Below are 17,931 nucleotides of genomic sequence, written 5' to 3'. Positions count from 1 at the left end.
CAGCGACATGACAGACTGAGGCTTGAGGATGTTTCTAGAAGTTTTTTTTCTTTTTTTCTTTGATTTATTGGCAGGAGATGAGCAGCGAAACAAACATCTGATTCACTCTAGAGGAAGAGGAAAGAGAGGAGGAACAAGAGTATCTTAGAGAGCACTCGGTGCAGCATCAGGTTGAAACAGATGGGGAGGTCTTTGAGGACTCCCGTGAATTGTTCTCTGCACCGGATCCTCCTCGATATACAGTCACAAACATCCCCACACTCAACGCAAATGCATCGAGTGGAATCTAGTGGTGAGGAAGAAATGGTTGATCATGGGTGACTCAAATCTGTGCAAATTCCATCCTTTTTCTGCAGAGACTTACAAGTTGATAGTTATCCAGGGCCCATTTTCGACACGCACAGGCTCTGATTGAGAAATCCACTCCTGTGCAGGGCCTGGTGGTGGAAAAAATAATCCTGTCGTTTGGGATTAACAGTCGAGCAAATAAGTCCAGAGAAACTACAGTAAAACCTGCAAGGGGCTCTTAGAGCCGCAAAAGAAAGTTCCCATATTCTCAAATCTGGATTCCATTTAGTGAATTACTCACCTGAACTCCCAGAGGATGAAAAGGAGAACCTGCAGATTCTAAATGAGCACATAGGAGGAACATGCCGTTCATTCCACCCTTGCCTTGCGACCAGTTTGAGACTGAAATAGATGATATACATTGGACAGATGACACAGGTAGGAGGATGTTTGGCCACTGGTTGAAGACGTTAAACTCCATGTCCCCCTGAACCTGCAACCAGAGGGCGTGGAGGGAAGTTTCTCCTTCCACACAAAGGAGTGGTAGTTTTAGCAAAAAACTGTACATTATCCAAAACACAACATGATTTGCTAAGCAGAGGCTTATCATTTATTCCAACTCTGGACATAGGAAAAGGACAAAAGACGCAACTTGAATTTGATTTACAAACCTATCATTGGAAAATTAAATTGGCAGCCTATTATAGGAATTCGGGAATAGGAGATTGATACCTTTTTCAGGACCGTCCATTTGGTTACCTCCAATTGATTTTACCAGAGGAAGTAAAAACTAATTGAGGAAGACAAGAACATTCTTAAGAAAATTATAGACCAAAACAAGAAAGACAAAACCTTACACAATTAGAGGTTAAAGCCCTTAGGGAATTACAAAGCATGAAACATATTGTAATAAAGCCAGCTGATAAGGGCTCGGCCATTGTTATTATGAGTAGGGAACAATATAAATGTGAAGTTGAACGACAATTGAATGATGTTAAATATTACAAAAAATTGGACCACCCATTGTTCATGTAAAGACATGAGTTGCGGTTCTGATGGGTCTGATTTCAAGACTACAGGCGGAATGGTCCGAATCACCCTCTTTATCCAGAGTGACAGCTGGAGTTTTGAAGTTAAACACGGAAGATCGACTTTGAGGTACTTTTAGGAGTTCGAGCGGCTTGATGCGTGAGTGCTCGGTTGGCGCACTGCGTAAACATGCATTGCGGTTCCGATGGGTCTGAGTTCAAGACCTGCAGGCGGAATGGTCCGAAGCACCCTCTTTATCCAGAGTGACAGCTGGAGTTTTAAAGTTAAACACGGAAGACCGACTTTGAGGTACTTTTAGGAGTTCGAGCGGCTTGATGGGTGAGTGCTCGGTTGGCGCACTGCGTAAAGACATGCGTTGCGGTTCCGATGGGTCTGAGTTCAAGACCTGCAGGCGGAACACTGCGAAGTATAGTCTGTATGCAGAGTGGCCGTGAGAGAGCCAACTCTCTAACATGTGCTTTATTCAGCACATGTCAGGGAGGCTTTACTCAGAGAGGTGGAAAGTGGAGGGAGCCAAGATCTGCTTATGGAATGGTCTGCACCATACACTGCATCCAGAATGTACTATTGTAAATGTTGGAAAGAGAAGGAAGTTAAAGTTCTCAGTCCATGGGAGCAACAATGGACAACGTTAGACTCTCACTGGGTCTAAAGTGAGAGTTCAAGACACGTGTGCGGAACTGTCCGAAGCACACTCTTTATCCAGAGAGACAGCTGGACGTTTAAAGTTTAACATGGAAGACTAACTGGAAGATGGTAGAATTTAATATAACAGGGATCTTTTTTTACTCAAATATATTAGAATTAATCTTCATAATTAAAAGAAAAAATTTTTAAAAATGAATACAAATTATAATATTTTTAATAAGTTTAACATAATGTAAAAATCCTAAATGTTATGTTTTTGATGGCGATAAGCAGAAAATCATCATAAATTGTTCTGTCCTCGACCTGGATTTGATTTTTGATTTTTTTTTTTTTCTAGACAGCCAGACAACGACGCTCCAATAACCAAACTTATTTCTTTTGTACTTGTTTATTGAAGAGTGGCATCTGGCCACTGACATTACTTAGTGTTAGCTAACGAACGTTGCAAAGTAGCCATTCTTGCTGCTAGATAAAATAGAAAGCGTTTTCATAAATTACTTCAGCGTACAATTATTTACGCCACAGTTGCATAAAACAAAGAAACAATTATTATTTTCACAATTAATCAAAACTTACGAGTAAATCTTGTCTGAAACACAACGTATAAAGATAATAATCTGCTTGATTTCAACCTTGCTGGTCCAGCTTCCTGGTTAGCGGTGGTCCAGCTTGCAAAAAACAGCACATAGATAACAGAAATAAAGTTTTAAGAACATCCTGTTTAATTTATCCATATACAGTATTTCACTCACTGAACTGAGTTACTAAAATAAGTTCAAAATGTTTTCTCAGGCAGATGTCATGCTATGATTTTCTGTTTTAGGCAAGCAGGTAAACACACACAGAAGTAACTTAAATATATAGAAACATATTAGAAGAGAAGAAGACCGAAGAAGAAAAAATATATATTCACAAAAAAAATTTAACCTACCTATTGTTCATTGTGGTACATCTGTTCATAGACTCCTGAAAACAACATCACAGAAGAAGGAGCTAATAACAATAATAATTGAAGTACTTTGAAAATTTTAATGATTTAGGACAAAATAAATGGAAGCAACAGTGTGTTAAAATACAAATTAGAGGCTCATTTCTACCAGCTGATTAGTAGTTGTAGCTGTTGCTTTAAGGAGGAAAAAAAATCCTTTAACCACCACATTCAGGCTGTGTCATCCCACAGGCTGGACTTTCCTGTAAATAACACACCAGTACGAGATTAACAAAGCAGATAACAAAGCAACACATTGTTTCTTTCAGCTGCAGTTGTGTTTCTGCACGGCTGGGATCTGTGATTTAGAACCTCAGCGCCACGAGGTTCTAAAATGTTGGGAATCCATGATTGTATATTTAAGCTTTAATGCTAATTCTGCAGAACATGTGTAATGCTTGTATGTTTGTCTCAGATCACTCAGGTTTAGTGGATTTATTCTAACAAACGAGAAACGCAAGTTGGTGGTTTCTGCCCCCTATAAATTAAATATAATATAATAAATAACCCTCAACAAACTACAATGCACTGAGCAGCTAGAAGCAGTTAGCGGTAGGAGCAGTTAGCAGCAGCTAGCACCAGTTAGCGGTAGCAGCAGTTAGCAGCAGCTAACAGTAGTTAGCGGTAACAGCAGCTAGAAGCAGTTAACATTTGTAATGCACAAAATTAATAACAGTTAAAAACGTAAATAAAATTTAATTATGAAACACTGAATATTATTAAATTGGTCTAAAATATATGTTAAAGTATAATACTTGTATATAGTACATTTACAGGAAGGCAAAAGAATAGCGGAGGTGATTGGTGGTTGCTGTGGTAGCCACCAACCATCCAGAACAGCGTAACGGAACGTAAAACGCCAAGAAATGTTTGGAGAAACAACTTATTGACTAAAAATAAATTCAAAGAACAAATAGACAAAGTTTGACAAACTTGACATTAATAATATTGTTAAAATAAAACCCTGTTATGCATAAGTGCATTTAATTTATCTATTGGGTCACTGAAGTTGTTTTGAATTAGAATTTTGTTGTTCTCTGAGGTAGCATGTTTTGTCTTTTTATTTATTTATTTTTGGTTTACCCATCTTTTATAAGCTAAAAAGTAAGAAAAATTGTTAAGAAACAAAGTTAAAATCCGATAAACTATAGATAGTTGAATACTACGGAAAAAGATTAGGACCAAAAAAGGAATATAAGGCAGATTATTTTCAGTGTCCCTAATCCTCCTCAGTTGAATACACCTGACTGAATTTTATTTAGGAGTATAACAGATGTTTCCCTTGTGAGAAATATAAAAACTTGGATAAAATAAAATACCTCAAAAATCCATTGAGGTTCGTGGTTGTAACTTAAAAATATGTGAAAAAGTTCAATGTGTTCCAAGTATTTGAAAAGAAGTTTCCCTTATTTGACAAGTGCATTTATGGAGATATCCTTCCATACAAAAGATCGTTTCTTTCACCTTTGTTAAATAAGATTATGTAATGCAAATGTTGGGAAGCAAAAGTCCTTTGCTCCTGCACTAAAAGCACAGCAATTTCAAGAAACAAAGTCTATTTTTACATTATTTTGCAGACTTAAAGCATCATATCCGTGCTTCTTGATGATCTAATTATTTCAAACACAGTTTGCATGTAACTGTGTCCTAAAGCTGCAACAGTGGGTGCCTGTTGTTTCTAAGAAAATGCTACATGAGTCAGTGTCGCTCATATTTTCCGAGCCAAATACACATAGTTGATAGAGAGGCGGTCACAGAAAATGTTCTTAGATGAGCTGTTCATAGGTGACATATCTGTGCAAAAAGAACCGTTTCAAAACAACAGTTATTAACGCTGCTGTTTTGCCACAAATGCTCTGCAGAAGTGGATTATTATCTGTTTGTTGCTTGCTTGCTCCTTTTTAATGTACAAGCGAACAAACTTGTAGATGTGATCACAAATTCAGGGTAAAATTATTTTTTTTTAATGTTTGCCAGCGCGATACACAACTTTACCACCAGGTGGCATAAAATCCATTCTTGCCATTTGGCAAGAATGGATTTTAACTTAATTATTTCCTCTCACTGTCATTTCGAGTATATTCTGACAAATAACACATATTCATATTGAGTTTTTATTTCTTATTTGATCTGCTGCTTTAATCAAATTTTAGCTAGGGTGAAATCAAAGAAATTCATTTCTCACTTATATATTTAACTAACTGACTTAAACCTTGTACCAAATGATTTTTTTTATTTAACTTGGTGTGTCAAAGATAAATATTATGTTTTTTATTTATTTATTTATGTTTTATGTTTATCAGCTCTATTAATTTAAAAAATGATATCAGGTTATAATCAGTCTGATGTTGGTTAAATAAATGGTGTTGTAGTTAAAGCTGGATCTCAATGTTGGCGTCTCTCTGTTTCTTTTTGTTTGGCTAGACGAAGAGTGTGTGGAAATGTTTGCGTAGCGATCACAACAGATCACTTGTTTTCTGTTTTTAGTCCAATGTTAATGACTCACCCGTTCAGCTTGTGGTTGTTTGTGACAACATTGAGCTCCACTTCATGTTTGCTTCAGCGGAGATGAGGTCAAGATGTGTTTAGGAATTAAGATCCATGTGACTTTCACCACAATTCAGTGACATTTTTGAGAAGTTTTGCTCATGTTTTTTACATAAATATAGCTTTTTTTTTCTAGCACGTTCTGAGTCTGTTTGCGCGAAATGTTTGCACATTTGTTTTCAATGTTGAGAAACTCAATTTAGTTGTAAAATAATGAAATGTTTTCTGCAGAATGCAGGTTCTACTTCTCTCTTCTTGCACCTCCTGCAGGCTAATTCTATTTCAGTCTTTCTCTGTCCAAAAATCCAAGATTCTTTTGGGCTTTATTACACTTTCCTCCAGTTTATGGTGTGGTAAAGGCTGTTTATAAACACAGAAAACAAAGCATCCTTGAATTAAAAACAAACAAATGAAATCTCAATGACAGTGGTTTCAATATTTGTTCAGTTTTATGCCTTAAAGGACAAATTGTGCTTATTTATTTTTTAGAAAATGACTGAATTTAAATGACTGAATTATTTTTTAGAATAAAACACACTGCAAAAACACAAAATCTTACCAAGTGTTTTTGGTTTAGTTCCTAATGCAAATACCTTAGTATGGTTTAAATAAGATAAAACATACTTCTAAACAAGAAACAAAGGATTATAATATTAATATTGATAAAAACAAAATACTAGTTATTACAGTCTGCCAGTTGAACATCTTTATTAAGGAGTTATTTTCTTAAAATGAGCTTGCTGAGCTTGTAAACATGTTTTATCAGTTAGCAGCAGTTAACGTGTAAAATTAAACATCGCTATTATTATTATTAATATTAATAATAACAGTTAAAAACATATACATATCATACTTACTCATGAAATGCTTTTAGTCATTAAATTTACAGAAATTTGCAGGAAAAGGGGGCAATAAACGTCTGACTGGAGACAAAAGAAATTTAAAGAATAAATAAACAAATTTGGACAAACTTCAGATTAATAATATTGTTTAAGTAAAACTCTGTGGTACGTATCCAGATTTTTACTGGGAGGTTTCAATGTAGCTATACGATATGATTTGTTTTATTCTGTTTGGTGGTTTTTGTTTTTTATTCTGATTTGCAGAATCTTTATCTATGTTTTTGTAATTTTCTTTTCTTACCTGAGCACACTCAATTACATCCAAATCACACCAGAAGGACTTGTGCAGTTTATTTTTTCTAATCTCAAGAAAAATGTATGTTCAGAAGTCTAATATATAAATATATGGATGTTCATATTAGTTGTTGTATGTTGAGGCTACGTCATAATCTTTGCCAACTCCAATAGATATGTAAATAAATGTAAAAATATTTGTTGTGCAGCAACAGCTAATTGCAGCAAAGCTAATTATCTATTCAGTGAGTGAGATATTGTGTTGTTTCACCTAAAAATGTTGGCGTTATCGCTATTAGACATGAAAAAACTTGGTTTGTTTGCATGTAAAACGAAATAGCATCAAAGCTTTCCAGTCCAGGCACAACTGAGGCTCACAGATTCAGACATTTAAAAGGGATTCTGGGATCAATTTGAATGAAATCTGTGTCACTTGGGGAATGCAGATCTATTAGTCTGCTGGAATGTGTGCAAACAAAGCAGCTCCAGCAACTTCGAGTTGTAATCAAAAGCTGGAGGCTTTATAATTAAAGCCAGGCAGAGAAATGTTGGTCATTAAATTCCCTCTTGGATTCTCAGTTTTTAGAAACTCAACTCAAAACGGTTGTACTTATTTAACAAAGCAAAAGAGGTCAGAGAGTTTAATTACTCTGGTTACACAAAATCCTTACATTACTGAATTTTTCTGAGGACCCTGGTGAATTATGTGCAGCACATTTCTGCTGCAGTAAAAAGTTTGAAAAAGGGGATTTTTTTGGTCTTTCAGGATGTTTAAGTTCTAGTTTATAAAGAAACTAATAAATTGGATGTTAATTATTAGAGCATAAACAATGCAACTCCACATTTTATTAATCAAAATATGCTAAAAACTTTCACAATTGTATTTTAGTGATGTTTGATCACAATTCAAATGTTGTTCCTCGAGAAATACTCCAATTTAATTTCATTTTTTGTGTCCATTCAATGAATAAAAACTTTAGAAATGGAAAACTAAGGCAACAATGTAAGAAAAGATCCTTATCAGATTTTAAGTTGTGCTGGAGAAAAGTGGGATTTCTTTATTTTGCTTTTAACAAACTTGAAGCAAACATTTCCAAAACATTTCATTGACTTAAAGTCGCCGGACGACCAGTGAAGCTGCTTCATCAGCTGTTCGGCCGGGTAGTCGGATAGGAAGTAGCTACATTTACTTGAGTAACTTTAAAAAAAAACAAACAAAAAAACTTTTTTTTTCTACACCTACAAGTAGAAAAAAACACTTAATGCAGTTTTTTGTTAAAGTTTCATATGTTTTTTTATTGGAAGAAAATGACTTTGAAAAATGTTCTCGTCTGGTTTTATTTTTTGTTACTGATATGAATTATTGTCCTTTTGGTCTTTAAAATACCAAAGCATAGCAATTTGTATGCTCACCATTGTGGTCATATTTTTTTTATATTTCCCATTAACATTTGAATTTTTCACAGTTTTTAAGCATTTTAAACCAGTTTTTTCCACATAATGTAAACATTTTAATGGTTTTATGTCACACCATATGTCATCCAATTCAAGAAACATTTGAAGTTATATAGCAGAAATCTTCATAAAATAAAGACATTTATGGACAACCCTGAGAATCTTTACATATATTATTGACATTTTGGTCCTAAAAATACAAAAATTACCACTTGCTTTTATAATTTGGTGAGTTTGATGACGTAATTTTGAAATATTAAAGGAGTAGTGTTCCTCTTTAATGGGTTCTCCACCCACCTCTGATTTTGTGTTCAACAAACTGGAAGAAAACATTTCCTGCTTCACTGACGTATTGCAGCCAAAGGGAGAGTAAGAAAGAAATGAGTGGAAGTGAGAATCGGCCAGGCGGCTGGTGAAGCTGCTTCGTCAGCCGCCTGGCCAGATGTGAGCCTACGTCGGCGCGGGAATAACACCTGCTGCTATTCCAACGCGCCGAGAGCGGAGGCAACCTGAGAAGAGTGGTACCATGCAGGGATAATCGCTTAGACATGTGTCACCGAGTGTGTGTGTGTGTTCACAGAAACCCTTTTTTTCCATCAGAGAGGCCAAGGCCGCTGGTTTTCAAGGTGCTCACCCTGCAACATTTGTTAGCAATTAGCCTCGGCCACAAACCTGACTTTCAACAAAACACATGGACCCTCCCTGTTTTCCTCCCACTCCCATTCTTTCACCCTATCCCCTTTCTGCTACCTCCCTTCTTCTCTACTTCCTTTCTTCCCCTCCCACATTTCTCTCTCTCTCTGCTCACTCCTTGTCTCTATTAAACTTTTTTTCTTTCTAATTCCCTCCTCTTCAGCAGTTGCTCAGGGGTTTTGTGTTTTCAGACTCTGAACACACATGTTCAGAAGTTAATGCAGCCTTTATCCGTTTCCTTTGAAAAATGAAAACCATTTCATTTATATGCATTAATATTTTTTAATTAAGTATACTTTTATCCAGTTTGGATGCAGATGAACGTCTCTTTTTATGTTTTTTGCACGAATGCATTTTGGGATGTTTGATTTGCATGTTTAGAAAAACAAATGAGCACAAATTTGTTTGATAAAAGGTAAAAAGGACGGCATTATCATCATCCTCATCCTTGTCCTCAGGCAAACTGGAAGGGCATCACCTGGCAGACATCCAAGGACAGAAACCATGAAAGGTAAAGCTGCTCTTTTTCATTTAATTTATTTTTTTTTGTCAAACTTTGGTGGGGTTTCTTTGTTAATCTTGTAAAGAAAAGCCATGTTTGTCACTGTGGGATGCAGGTCGGCACCTGCACCGGGCACCAGCCAACATATGCTTCTCATCAGCACTGAAACTTGGCAGCTCGTATCCTGAGAAAGTGCGCAGTTGTTGTAGTTGGACATGACTCTTATATCTGTCAGCTTTAAAACTGTGTATGAGTGCAAAACACAGCAATTTCTGGAGAGCACAAAGTCTGCTTTTCCTCTGCCAGATTCCCACAAACTCCCAAAACGTGGGCGAGTGAATTTAGGTGTGTTTTATCACAACAAGGCATGAAAGAAGAGCCGGCAGTGGCTTTGAAATGTGCTGACGGTCTCACAGTACATGAAGAAAACGCTAAATAAGGCGAGAAATTGGTCTTTTATCTTTAATTTTTTTTTACTTGTTTAAGCCATGATCAAATGATTAGTACGTCGTATTGTGAAAAATGTATATTTTGCACATTTGTACTTCTATTTGGGTGTCAACCACTTCTAGAAACAACCGAAGTGATTTTTAAAAAACACAAAAATCTTTTAGCAATAGGCTAATGTTTCTTGGTGTCTGGAAACCGAGCCTTTTCGAGAAAACAAATCCAAATGTAACATCACATATCAGCAGGGACTACCACTCACCTATCAACCCGAGCAAAGTCTAGCTCGTTACCTGGCAATCGCAGTGGAGTTCCGCCATTACCTATCTGTACAACGGCTGCTGGAAAAGACAAGTTATTTTGTTCTTGACCTAATAAACATAAAAACCTTCGAAAATGCATCAAATCCATCTCCTAGCTCATTTTGAATGATAAATGATGACGATTAAGTACATCCTTGCAGGAGCTTTGGCAGTTTGCTGGTTAGGTTGCAAATTAACACCTTACAAAGCTAAAAACACATCAACAGTGACACCAAAGCAGCAATTATTTCTACCTGTCAATCTGGAAGGAGTTATAAGAACATTTTCAAACAATTTGATGTCTCATCAAAAGGTCATTAACCAGTGGAAGACACCAGCAGGAGGTGGGATCCTCCTGGAAAGCTACATTTCGTAACCTGTAGCATGTTCATGGCAGGGCAGTCAAAAAAAGACTGAATATGTAAGTCACATTTGGAAAAGTTGCCAAGAAAAAATCTGAATCAACCTCAAAAACAAAATACTTGGACAAATGAGACTTGAACTATCTGGACTTGACTATGCAGATAGTTTGACTTCTATCCACAGTGTTTAGCTGGAAAAAATGATAGCATGTGGAGAATGATTCACAACAACTTTATTTGAGAAAGCATTTAATCAACCTGCATAAAATCTAACACTGAGACCAAAATGCCTGGCAACTGTTTCCTGCACATTGTTCTGGTAAATGTTGTCTAGTTTTTCCCATTTGGTTTGCATTCTCTGAAATCACAAACAAAGTGGTTGTTATTGTGATGTCTGTGGCTGCATATTTATTGCAGAACAATGATTTCAAACGGGGTACTGAGTTGATTACTGCATATGAAAGTGTCAACAAGAAACTAATTCAAAGTAAAAAGGCAAAAATTGAAGTCTTAAAATTACCCATTCGAAGTGCAGACTTCAACTTGTTTGAAGTGCTATGGAAGGAGCTTAAAAGAGAAGTTCAAAACTCAATGAGCAGGGTTAGTGTCGATGAGTGGGTTAAATATGAGCATAATAAAGTCGTACTAACAACTGCTTTTCCAAAATCTTAATGCTAATGGTGACTCTTAAAGGGGACGTATTATGCAAATTTTATATTTTGAAAATTTTTGTGCTCCCATCCATTTGGGTTTCTACTGCTTCTAAAAACAAACCAAGCACTTAAAAAAAAACATTTAGCCATTTTTTGGCAATAACTTAATGTTCTATGGTGTCTGGAAAACGAGTCGTTTCAAAAACCTTCCAAATGTAACGCCACAAATCAGCATGAACTGCTACTCACCTAGCAACGCCAGTGAAGTCTAGCCAGTCACCTAGCAACCCAATTGGAGCTGTACAATAGCTGCTGGAAAAGACAAGTGCTTTGTTGTTGGTTTACCATCCAGAAACCACTTGCTGCATTCTTGTTCATTGTGCAGAAGGCTCCACTTCTGTTTTTCAGGTGTGAGTGTAAGAATAATTTTGTGCATAAAATGTAATAAACATGTTCTGTTTTGCTTCTTAGACATATACTAACCTGTTCAAGGAAGTGTAATAAATCACCTTTAAAGCATTTCACTCATGCAGTTCTTAGTTTTTCTTGTGACTGTCTTAGAAAAAGCCACAAATAAAAATAAAAAGAACTTATTGTACAGTAATCTAGGCCTTGGTGAGAGTCAAACTGAAACCAAAAGAATGTCATAAATGAACTCCATTAAAGCACATCTAAGGCGCACTTCCCAGCCAAACTGAGTAGGAGGTCTCATAATGTGGTTTCCAGCCTCTTCCAAGCAGAATAAAACTTGCTGCTTCACAGATTCCTCTCTGGGTTGTTGAAGACAGGAAGAGATGGGAGGTGGAGGCAGAGGCAGGTGGCTATGAAGGAAAGACTCGCAGAAAGGAGATTTGATAAACTCGTGGTAATTTTTGTTCTTTGAGACGTTTTCTGTCAGCCAATCAGTTTAGGAGTTTTTCATTTGCGATATCAGAGGTTTGTGGCCTCAAAAAGCAATCATCTGACATTATTCAGTTATTGCCAAAAACTTGACCTCTAATTTAATTGCTAGGACAAACCTCAAATTTTCTCCTTGATGGAGTTGGAGACCAAAAATCTTGGTTTCTTAATTACAGTTCTTCCATTCCACAGCTCTTAATGATCATTGCGTAAAAATAAAGGCCAGTAATAGTGTTGTACACACCCTTAAGCCTTGTAAAATCTAACCAAGGTTGTCTTTCTGTCTCCTTCTGGCGGTCCAGACCAGTTAAGTCCTGAGAAAGCATGCACAGGATGGAAACCGTCCTGATTCACTGTGGAGGAACCGCAGTAAAAGACGAGAAGTCTCTTTCTTTTCTATAGTTTTGCAGACTGCAGCAGTGCATACCAGAGAGCTCTGTGAAGAGACCACACATTCCAGTCAGAGGGCACACAAACGGCTGAAATGTCAGAAAATGTTTGAAGAGGGAGAATTGTAATTTTTATGAGCTGTGGTTCAGACCTCCAGTCCGATCTGGAGAGGGTCCCATCTTCTGACTTTGTGAACGTCCTTTGCAGGGAGAATTGTTTTGCCAGAACATAGTGCCTTGCAAAGACTTTTATACATCTTGACATGCTATGAAAACAAACGTCAATATTCTTTAATGGCATTTTGCTGGTAGATCAACACCTTCATTTTGAAGGAAAGGGAAAGGAATGCATAGACTGCGAAACAAACACTGTCACCAAGTATTTCTGTGCAGATATCTTGGTGCGCTTAAAATAAAACAACTAACTTGAACATAACTTTTCAACAGAAAATAGGAGCTTGTTTTAAGTCAATAATTCATGAAGAAGTACTGGTTGCATTGGCATATTATTTCACTTATAATCAGACATTCACAAATTATATTGTGTTAGATGCGCTTTAATTACAGATCTGCGCAAATCTTTGTCAGTATTCTCCCAATGTCAAAAAAAAACCCAACACATTTTCACAATTGCAGTGTTTCCATTAAATAAGAAATTGAATAAAAATGACTCGTGAATCAGCTTGTTTACGCAGTAAATCATTACAAATCATGATAATGGCGGATGTAAACATTTACATGAGATGATGTCAAGTTGGCGTCTTATTCAGGCGTTGAAACCAACAAGATGTACAGAGCTACTTTACGTACGCAGAGTTTTGGGGGAAATTGCAATCAGCAATTCTATTGAAGAGTTATGAATGACACACATTGTCCAAAAACAACAACAAAACACAAAGGGATTCTCCTACCACTTCCTGCCGTCTTCTTCGTGGGTTTTCGTCCGTATTAACGTATGGCAGTTTATCACGTGACTCGTGTGAGTTGAAAAAGTATCTCCACTGCAGTTTTGTGAAATATGTCCATTTAGATACAGCCGAAAAATCATCTCATCCTATCAAAAAACATAAGTTTTTCCAAAATTCACGTTTTCATTGAGCAAATTTATTTTTGTAATTTCAATTTGAGCAGTTTTGTGGTTAATGGAAACAGAGTGGGTGATAAAGTCATACATTTCTCTTTCTTTTATTCTATTTCGTCTCTCTGCCCTTGAAGGATAAGTTCGTTTTTGTGACATTGTTTTGCTAACTTATCTTCCACTGGACCTTTGGTTTCCACTGGAGGTTTGGATGCGCGCAGCTCGTATTAGCGGTAAAGCATGACCAACCTCGGCCACAAGGGGGCCCACAAGAGCAATTTATTTTTTCTTTTTAACTGTATAAGCAATGATTTCTACATAATCAAATATATACTGTTCTAAAAAAATCACAGCTTTATTATGAGACTGATTTGAAAAAAATATATAATCACATAGAATGGAAAATCAGCCGCTTTTACAGATTTTCTCGAATCTTTTTGTGACTGGCATGGTGAGTTCAGACATGTTTCTTACATGCAAGCTTAAAGCAACACCCTTAGTTAAAAACTATAATGTTGAGCATTTTCTTTTTTCAGAACCATCTGTTCACCTGCAAATATCTCTCAGGCATGAAGGACAGAAACAGGAGATGTTTGTAGAGGCACGCTTTCACAGTCTGTTACACGTCGGCCTTTTTGTGCTCTTGTAACCTGCTGCTTGGCTCAATATTTTCATAGCTGCTGGAACTGCTTGATCTACAACATCTGGGCCTGAGGCCACAGGCAGGAACATGAACAGTTACATATTCATATTTTATTGCTATAAAATATCGCCTTGTTCTCCATAGACTCTCGTCTTGTACTTTAAATCCAAGCCTGGGGATAAAAACAACTGTACAAAACTCTTGAGTCTTCCCTTACCTCAGGGGCGTCCAAAGTTTTTTGTCAAGGAGAAGTTTTACCCACTCAGCAATAAACTAAACATGTAATACTTAAAATAAGGAATCAGATTTGTTGCTGGAAAAGAATGTGGGAATTATTCCAGATTCAAAACTTGCTAATTTTCTAGGTACCAATTGGAAAACAACAGGTCACAATTTGATCAAAATCTGGATATATTTCAGTCTTTCTTTGAAAATCCTTGCTATATTTATCCAGGTTTATTAAATCAATGAAAAGCAGATTTGGAAACAGCAAAGCTTTTGAGTAAAAGTCAAATAGAGCAAACGTTCACATGTCTGGAACATACAGGCAGAAAATAAATTTAAAAAAGGGCCTTAGATTGACCTGTCTTAATTTAATTCATAGGAAAAACTCCCAATAATTTCCAACAAATGTAGATACTTTTGATTTTTACAAGCTTTGAGATTGTAGAATAAATTTTAAGAAAATAAAATGTTGTTTTTGGTCAGAAATCTTTCCACGTACCTAACGTCTTCCCTTTTATTTTGTCAGCTAATGAAGCCAAGCAAAGTTTAAACAACTTTTCCACTGGACCAAATATATTCCTAAGTATTTCACAGCCTTTATTTTCCTGACTGGGATTGTGTGACCTGGTCAAGCTGTGCTGCAGTCAGATTAGCTTAGTTCTGCTCTGTGTGCTTTGGACCGGTCCACTTCCTCACTAACGAGACGAACATTAGTTTTTTTCCAACATGGCGCAGTCCAAACCCACAAGGTGAAAAGTTTGGCTGTAAACATGAAACTAGTGGAAGGATAAGCCTGAATAATTTAAATTCATTTTCAAATAGAAAAATGAACCAAAAAAAAAAAACAAATTTAACCCCCCAAAAAGTCAATATCTTAACAAAAACATGTTATATGCTTAATTACTGTATATTTATGAATAAATATGTTTTTTCTCTTGTTTTCTGTGTTTTTCTCCTTCATCCCTGTTTTGTTATCTAAGCTGTTTTACTTTGTGACCTCAGATGTTCCACCACTGTCTTATGTAAACTTGGCCTTTTATGCAACGTTTCCAGAACAATAACAATTTATACGTATTTTTAGATTTATCTTGTGATGTCACGTTGTATTTGTTTGGTTCTGTTCTCTAATTTCCCTCCAGCTGAGACCGTTTTGTTTAACCACCTGTCAAATTATGTCGTTTGAACTCGTTTACTTGAGATAAAACAATTTGGAGTAGTTTAAGAATTTGGTGAAAATGTTTGTTTTAAAGCGAAATACTCAGTTATGATATGAACCTTAAGACCTCTGCTGGTTTTCTCATTCCACCCATTTTTATTTTGTTTCTCTATTACAAAATTTAGACCTCCACTCATAGACTAGAGTAGAATACAATATTTGTAGCAAAACTGAACCAAACAAATACAAAAAATTATTTCTTGTTTATTGTTTTTCTCCAATTTCCATTCAAGTTTGCAAATATAAACAAGGATAAAAAGCTCTTTGAGTTCCCATTATCTTGCTTTTGGAGACTTTTCTTCCAAATATTTCAAATTTGGGAGAAAAGTCCCAGCAAACCCCATTATAATTACTATAAATTATGCAGTAATTAACACATATGTAGGTGTGCATTTCCAACATTATTTATATCCCTGGTAGATTTTGTTTTATGCGTCTTTCAAATTTACTAACATAAGACTGGAATTAAAAATCTAGTTAGGCCCCGATAGAGTCACAACTTTAATCTGAGTTAACAATTAGGGTGATAAAGACATTATTACCAAAGATGAATAATCAAAATAGCAACAATTTGCTAGATTTGTTTGTGGAAATGAAAGTAAAGATTTTTCAATAGGATATTAATAATTTTTGGCATTTTATTAAAATTTCTCTATAAAAAAGTATTCTGACTACATGTCTAACACATTCCCAGCAGTCTGTTAGCCCATTGTTTGCATAAAGATCAGCTCAAACCAGTTTATAATATCCAAATATCTCATCCGGTGCTTGTCAAGCTGAATATTTGTGAGTTTTGCTGTTCTTTTCCTTCACACACTCCCCTGTGGTTTAATGGTGTGTTTCCAAACCACCGTTACAGCCTCAGGTGTGGCGTTGGAAAGCGTCAAGCTGATGACATGTTTTATAAAGTCTGCAGCTATAAAACCATGAAGTCAAATCTTTTGTGGGACCCCTAATAAAAACTGACTTTTCACAGTTTATTAGCGCTATTGGTTTTTACAGCGGCTGTGATGACAGCCTCCTCAGACTCTCGACACACACAAAAATCCCCCAAGCATCAGCACTCACAACCAACAGCTGCTTTCCTGATTTCTGCTCACAGAAAGCATTTAACAACCAGGCGGGACCACATGCTGAGAGCGATAGGGAGGCAGATGCTTACAGTCAAACTAATTAAACTTGTTAGCGGTAGAAAAAACTTTAGACTTTAACTTTGCTGTGTCTCTTTGTCTCTATTCTGCAGACAACAACGGTGGATACGAGAACCAGCTATTCAAAGGTAACGGTAAAAAAATTAAGTTGGTTTTCTCATCGAGGCTATGAATTTAAATTACTATCCTTCTGCAGAAAATATGAAACTTAATTGATGTCTTTTTTTTTAAAGACAGTTGGTGCCATAAGGCCCATGTGTCGAACTAAATTGTAGTGTCCCCAGAAAGTATCGACACCCATTCACTTTTTCAGTTTTACTTTTTTTTAAAGATGGGGAAAAAGCCAACACTGTAAAATCTCTTATCGACTGTTTTGGTCTAGTTTCTAGTTCAAATATCTTAGTACACTAGAAATAAGACAAAACTTATTTTAGAAGTGACATTTTAGCAAGATAAAGGAGCTTATTTTAAGCTAATAAATTCTTAATATTGGTTAAAATAAAAAAGTTCTAGTTCCATTTGGTGACAATAGTTTCTCGTAGATTTAAGTTTTTAAGAGGACGATGCTTTGTTGCTGTGTCTCAACCAAAGTTGTTCTTTGTATTATTAATATCAAAATATTAAAACCTAAACTTGTGCTATTCATATTTTATTCTCTCTTCAGATGAGGACTTCATGGGAGAGGAGGAAGAAATGCCTTCATTTAGAGGTAAGCTTCATAGCTACTATAACTCCTTCTTTTTGCAGTGTGTGATTTAAAAGTAGATTATATAGCAACCGCTTTACTATTGCACTGCATTGTTTCAAATATCAGAAGTACTACCAAACTGCTGGCATGACATTTCCTATTGTAGCCACAGTTTTCATTTGTTGTTTATTTTTAATAGTTAGGAGGAATGGTGGCCAATCCAAACTATTTAGCCAGGGGTTGGTAGGTAACCAAAGAGTGAATGAGTTGTTTGGTAACCAGAATGAGGTTGATTGTCCAAAATAACACATATCAGACTTTTTTTTAACGCGACTCTGGATATTTGTACATGTGGCCCGAAATCAGATGCATATTCGATCTTTTCAAATGAGACGCGAGTCTGATCAGCCGGGTCGCATTCATCCCGTTGACTCTCGACAGACGTCACTATTCTGATGCGCAAGCAGTAAGAAAAACAGCAACTATGACGCTCTACAATGAGAATTAAGTTGTTAATGTACTGGTGCGGTCAGACAACAACTTCTAAATCGTAAGCTATGCTCCACCGTT

The 17,931-nt window shown here is 36.2% G+C and overlaps 1 protein-coding gene across 2 annotated transcripts in view; it reads left to right on the top strand.

Moving 5' to 3' along the window:
* The window catches only part of scara3 (scavenger receptor class A, member 3), a 32,478-nt gene that overhangs the window by 3,511 nt on the left and 11,036 nt on the right, over window positions 1–17,931 (top strand). The window contains exons 3-5 of one of the 2 annotated variants that reach the window (XM_055054450.1): window positions 9,264–9,316; window positions 16,766–16,801; window positions 17,338–17,382. In XM_055054450.1, coding sequence (XP_054910425.1) covers window positions 9,310–9,316; window positions 16,766–16,801; window positions 17,338–17,382 — 88 coding nt within the window. In that variant the 5' untranslated portion in view covers window positions 9,264–9,309. Of the gene's footprint in view, window positions 1–9,263; window positions 9,317–16,765; window positions 16,802–17,337; window positions 17,383–17,931 lie in introns of those variants that run through there. The other variant, XM_055054451.1, reaches the window with a different exon arrangement.

Source organism: Poeciliopsis prolifica, unplaced genomic scaffold (assembly GCF_027474105.1).
Source record: "Poeciliopsis prolifica strain line A6 unplaced genomic scaffold, Auburn_PproV2 SCAFFOLD039, whole genome shotgun sequence".
NCBI classification, from domain to species: domain Eukaryota; kingdom Metazoa; phylum Chordata; class Actinopteri; order Cyprinodontiformes; family Poeciliidae; genus Poeciliopsis; species Poeciliopsis prolifica.
Note: the sequence above shows the minus strand (reverse complement) of the source record. Positions and strands in the feature narration are given on the sequence as shown.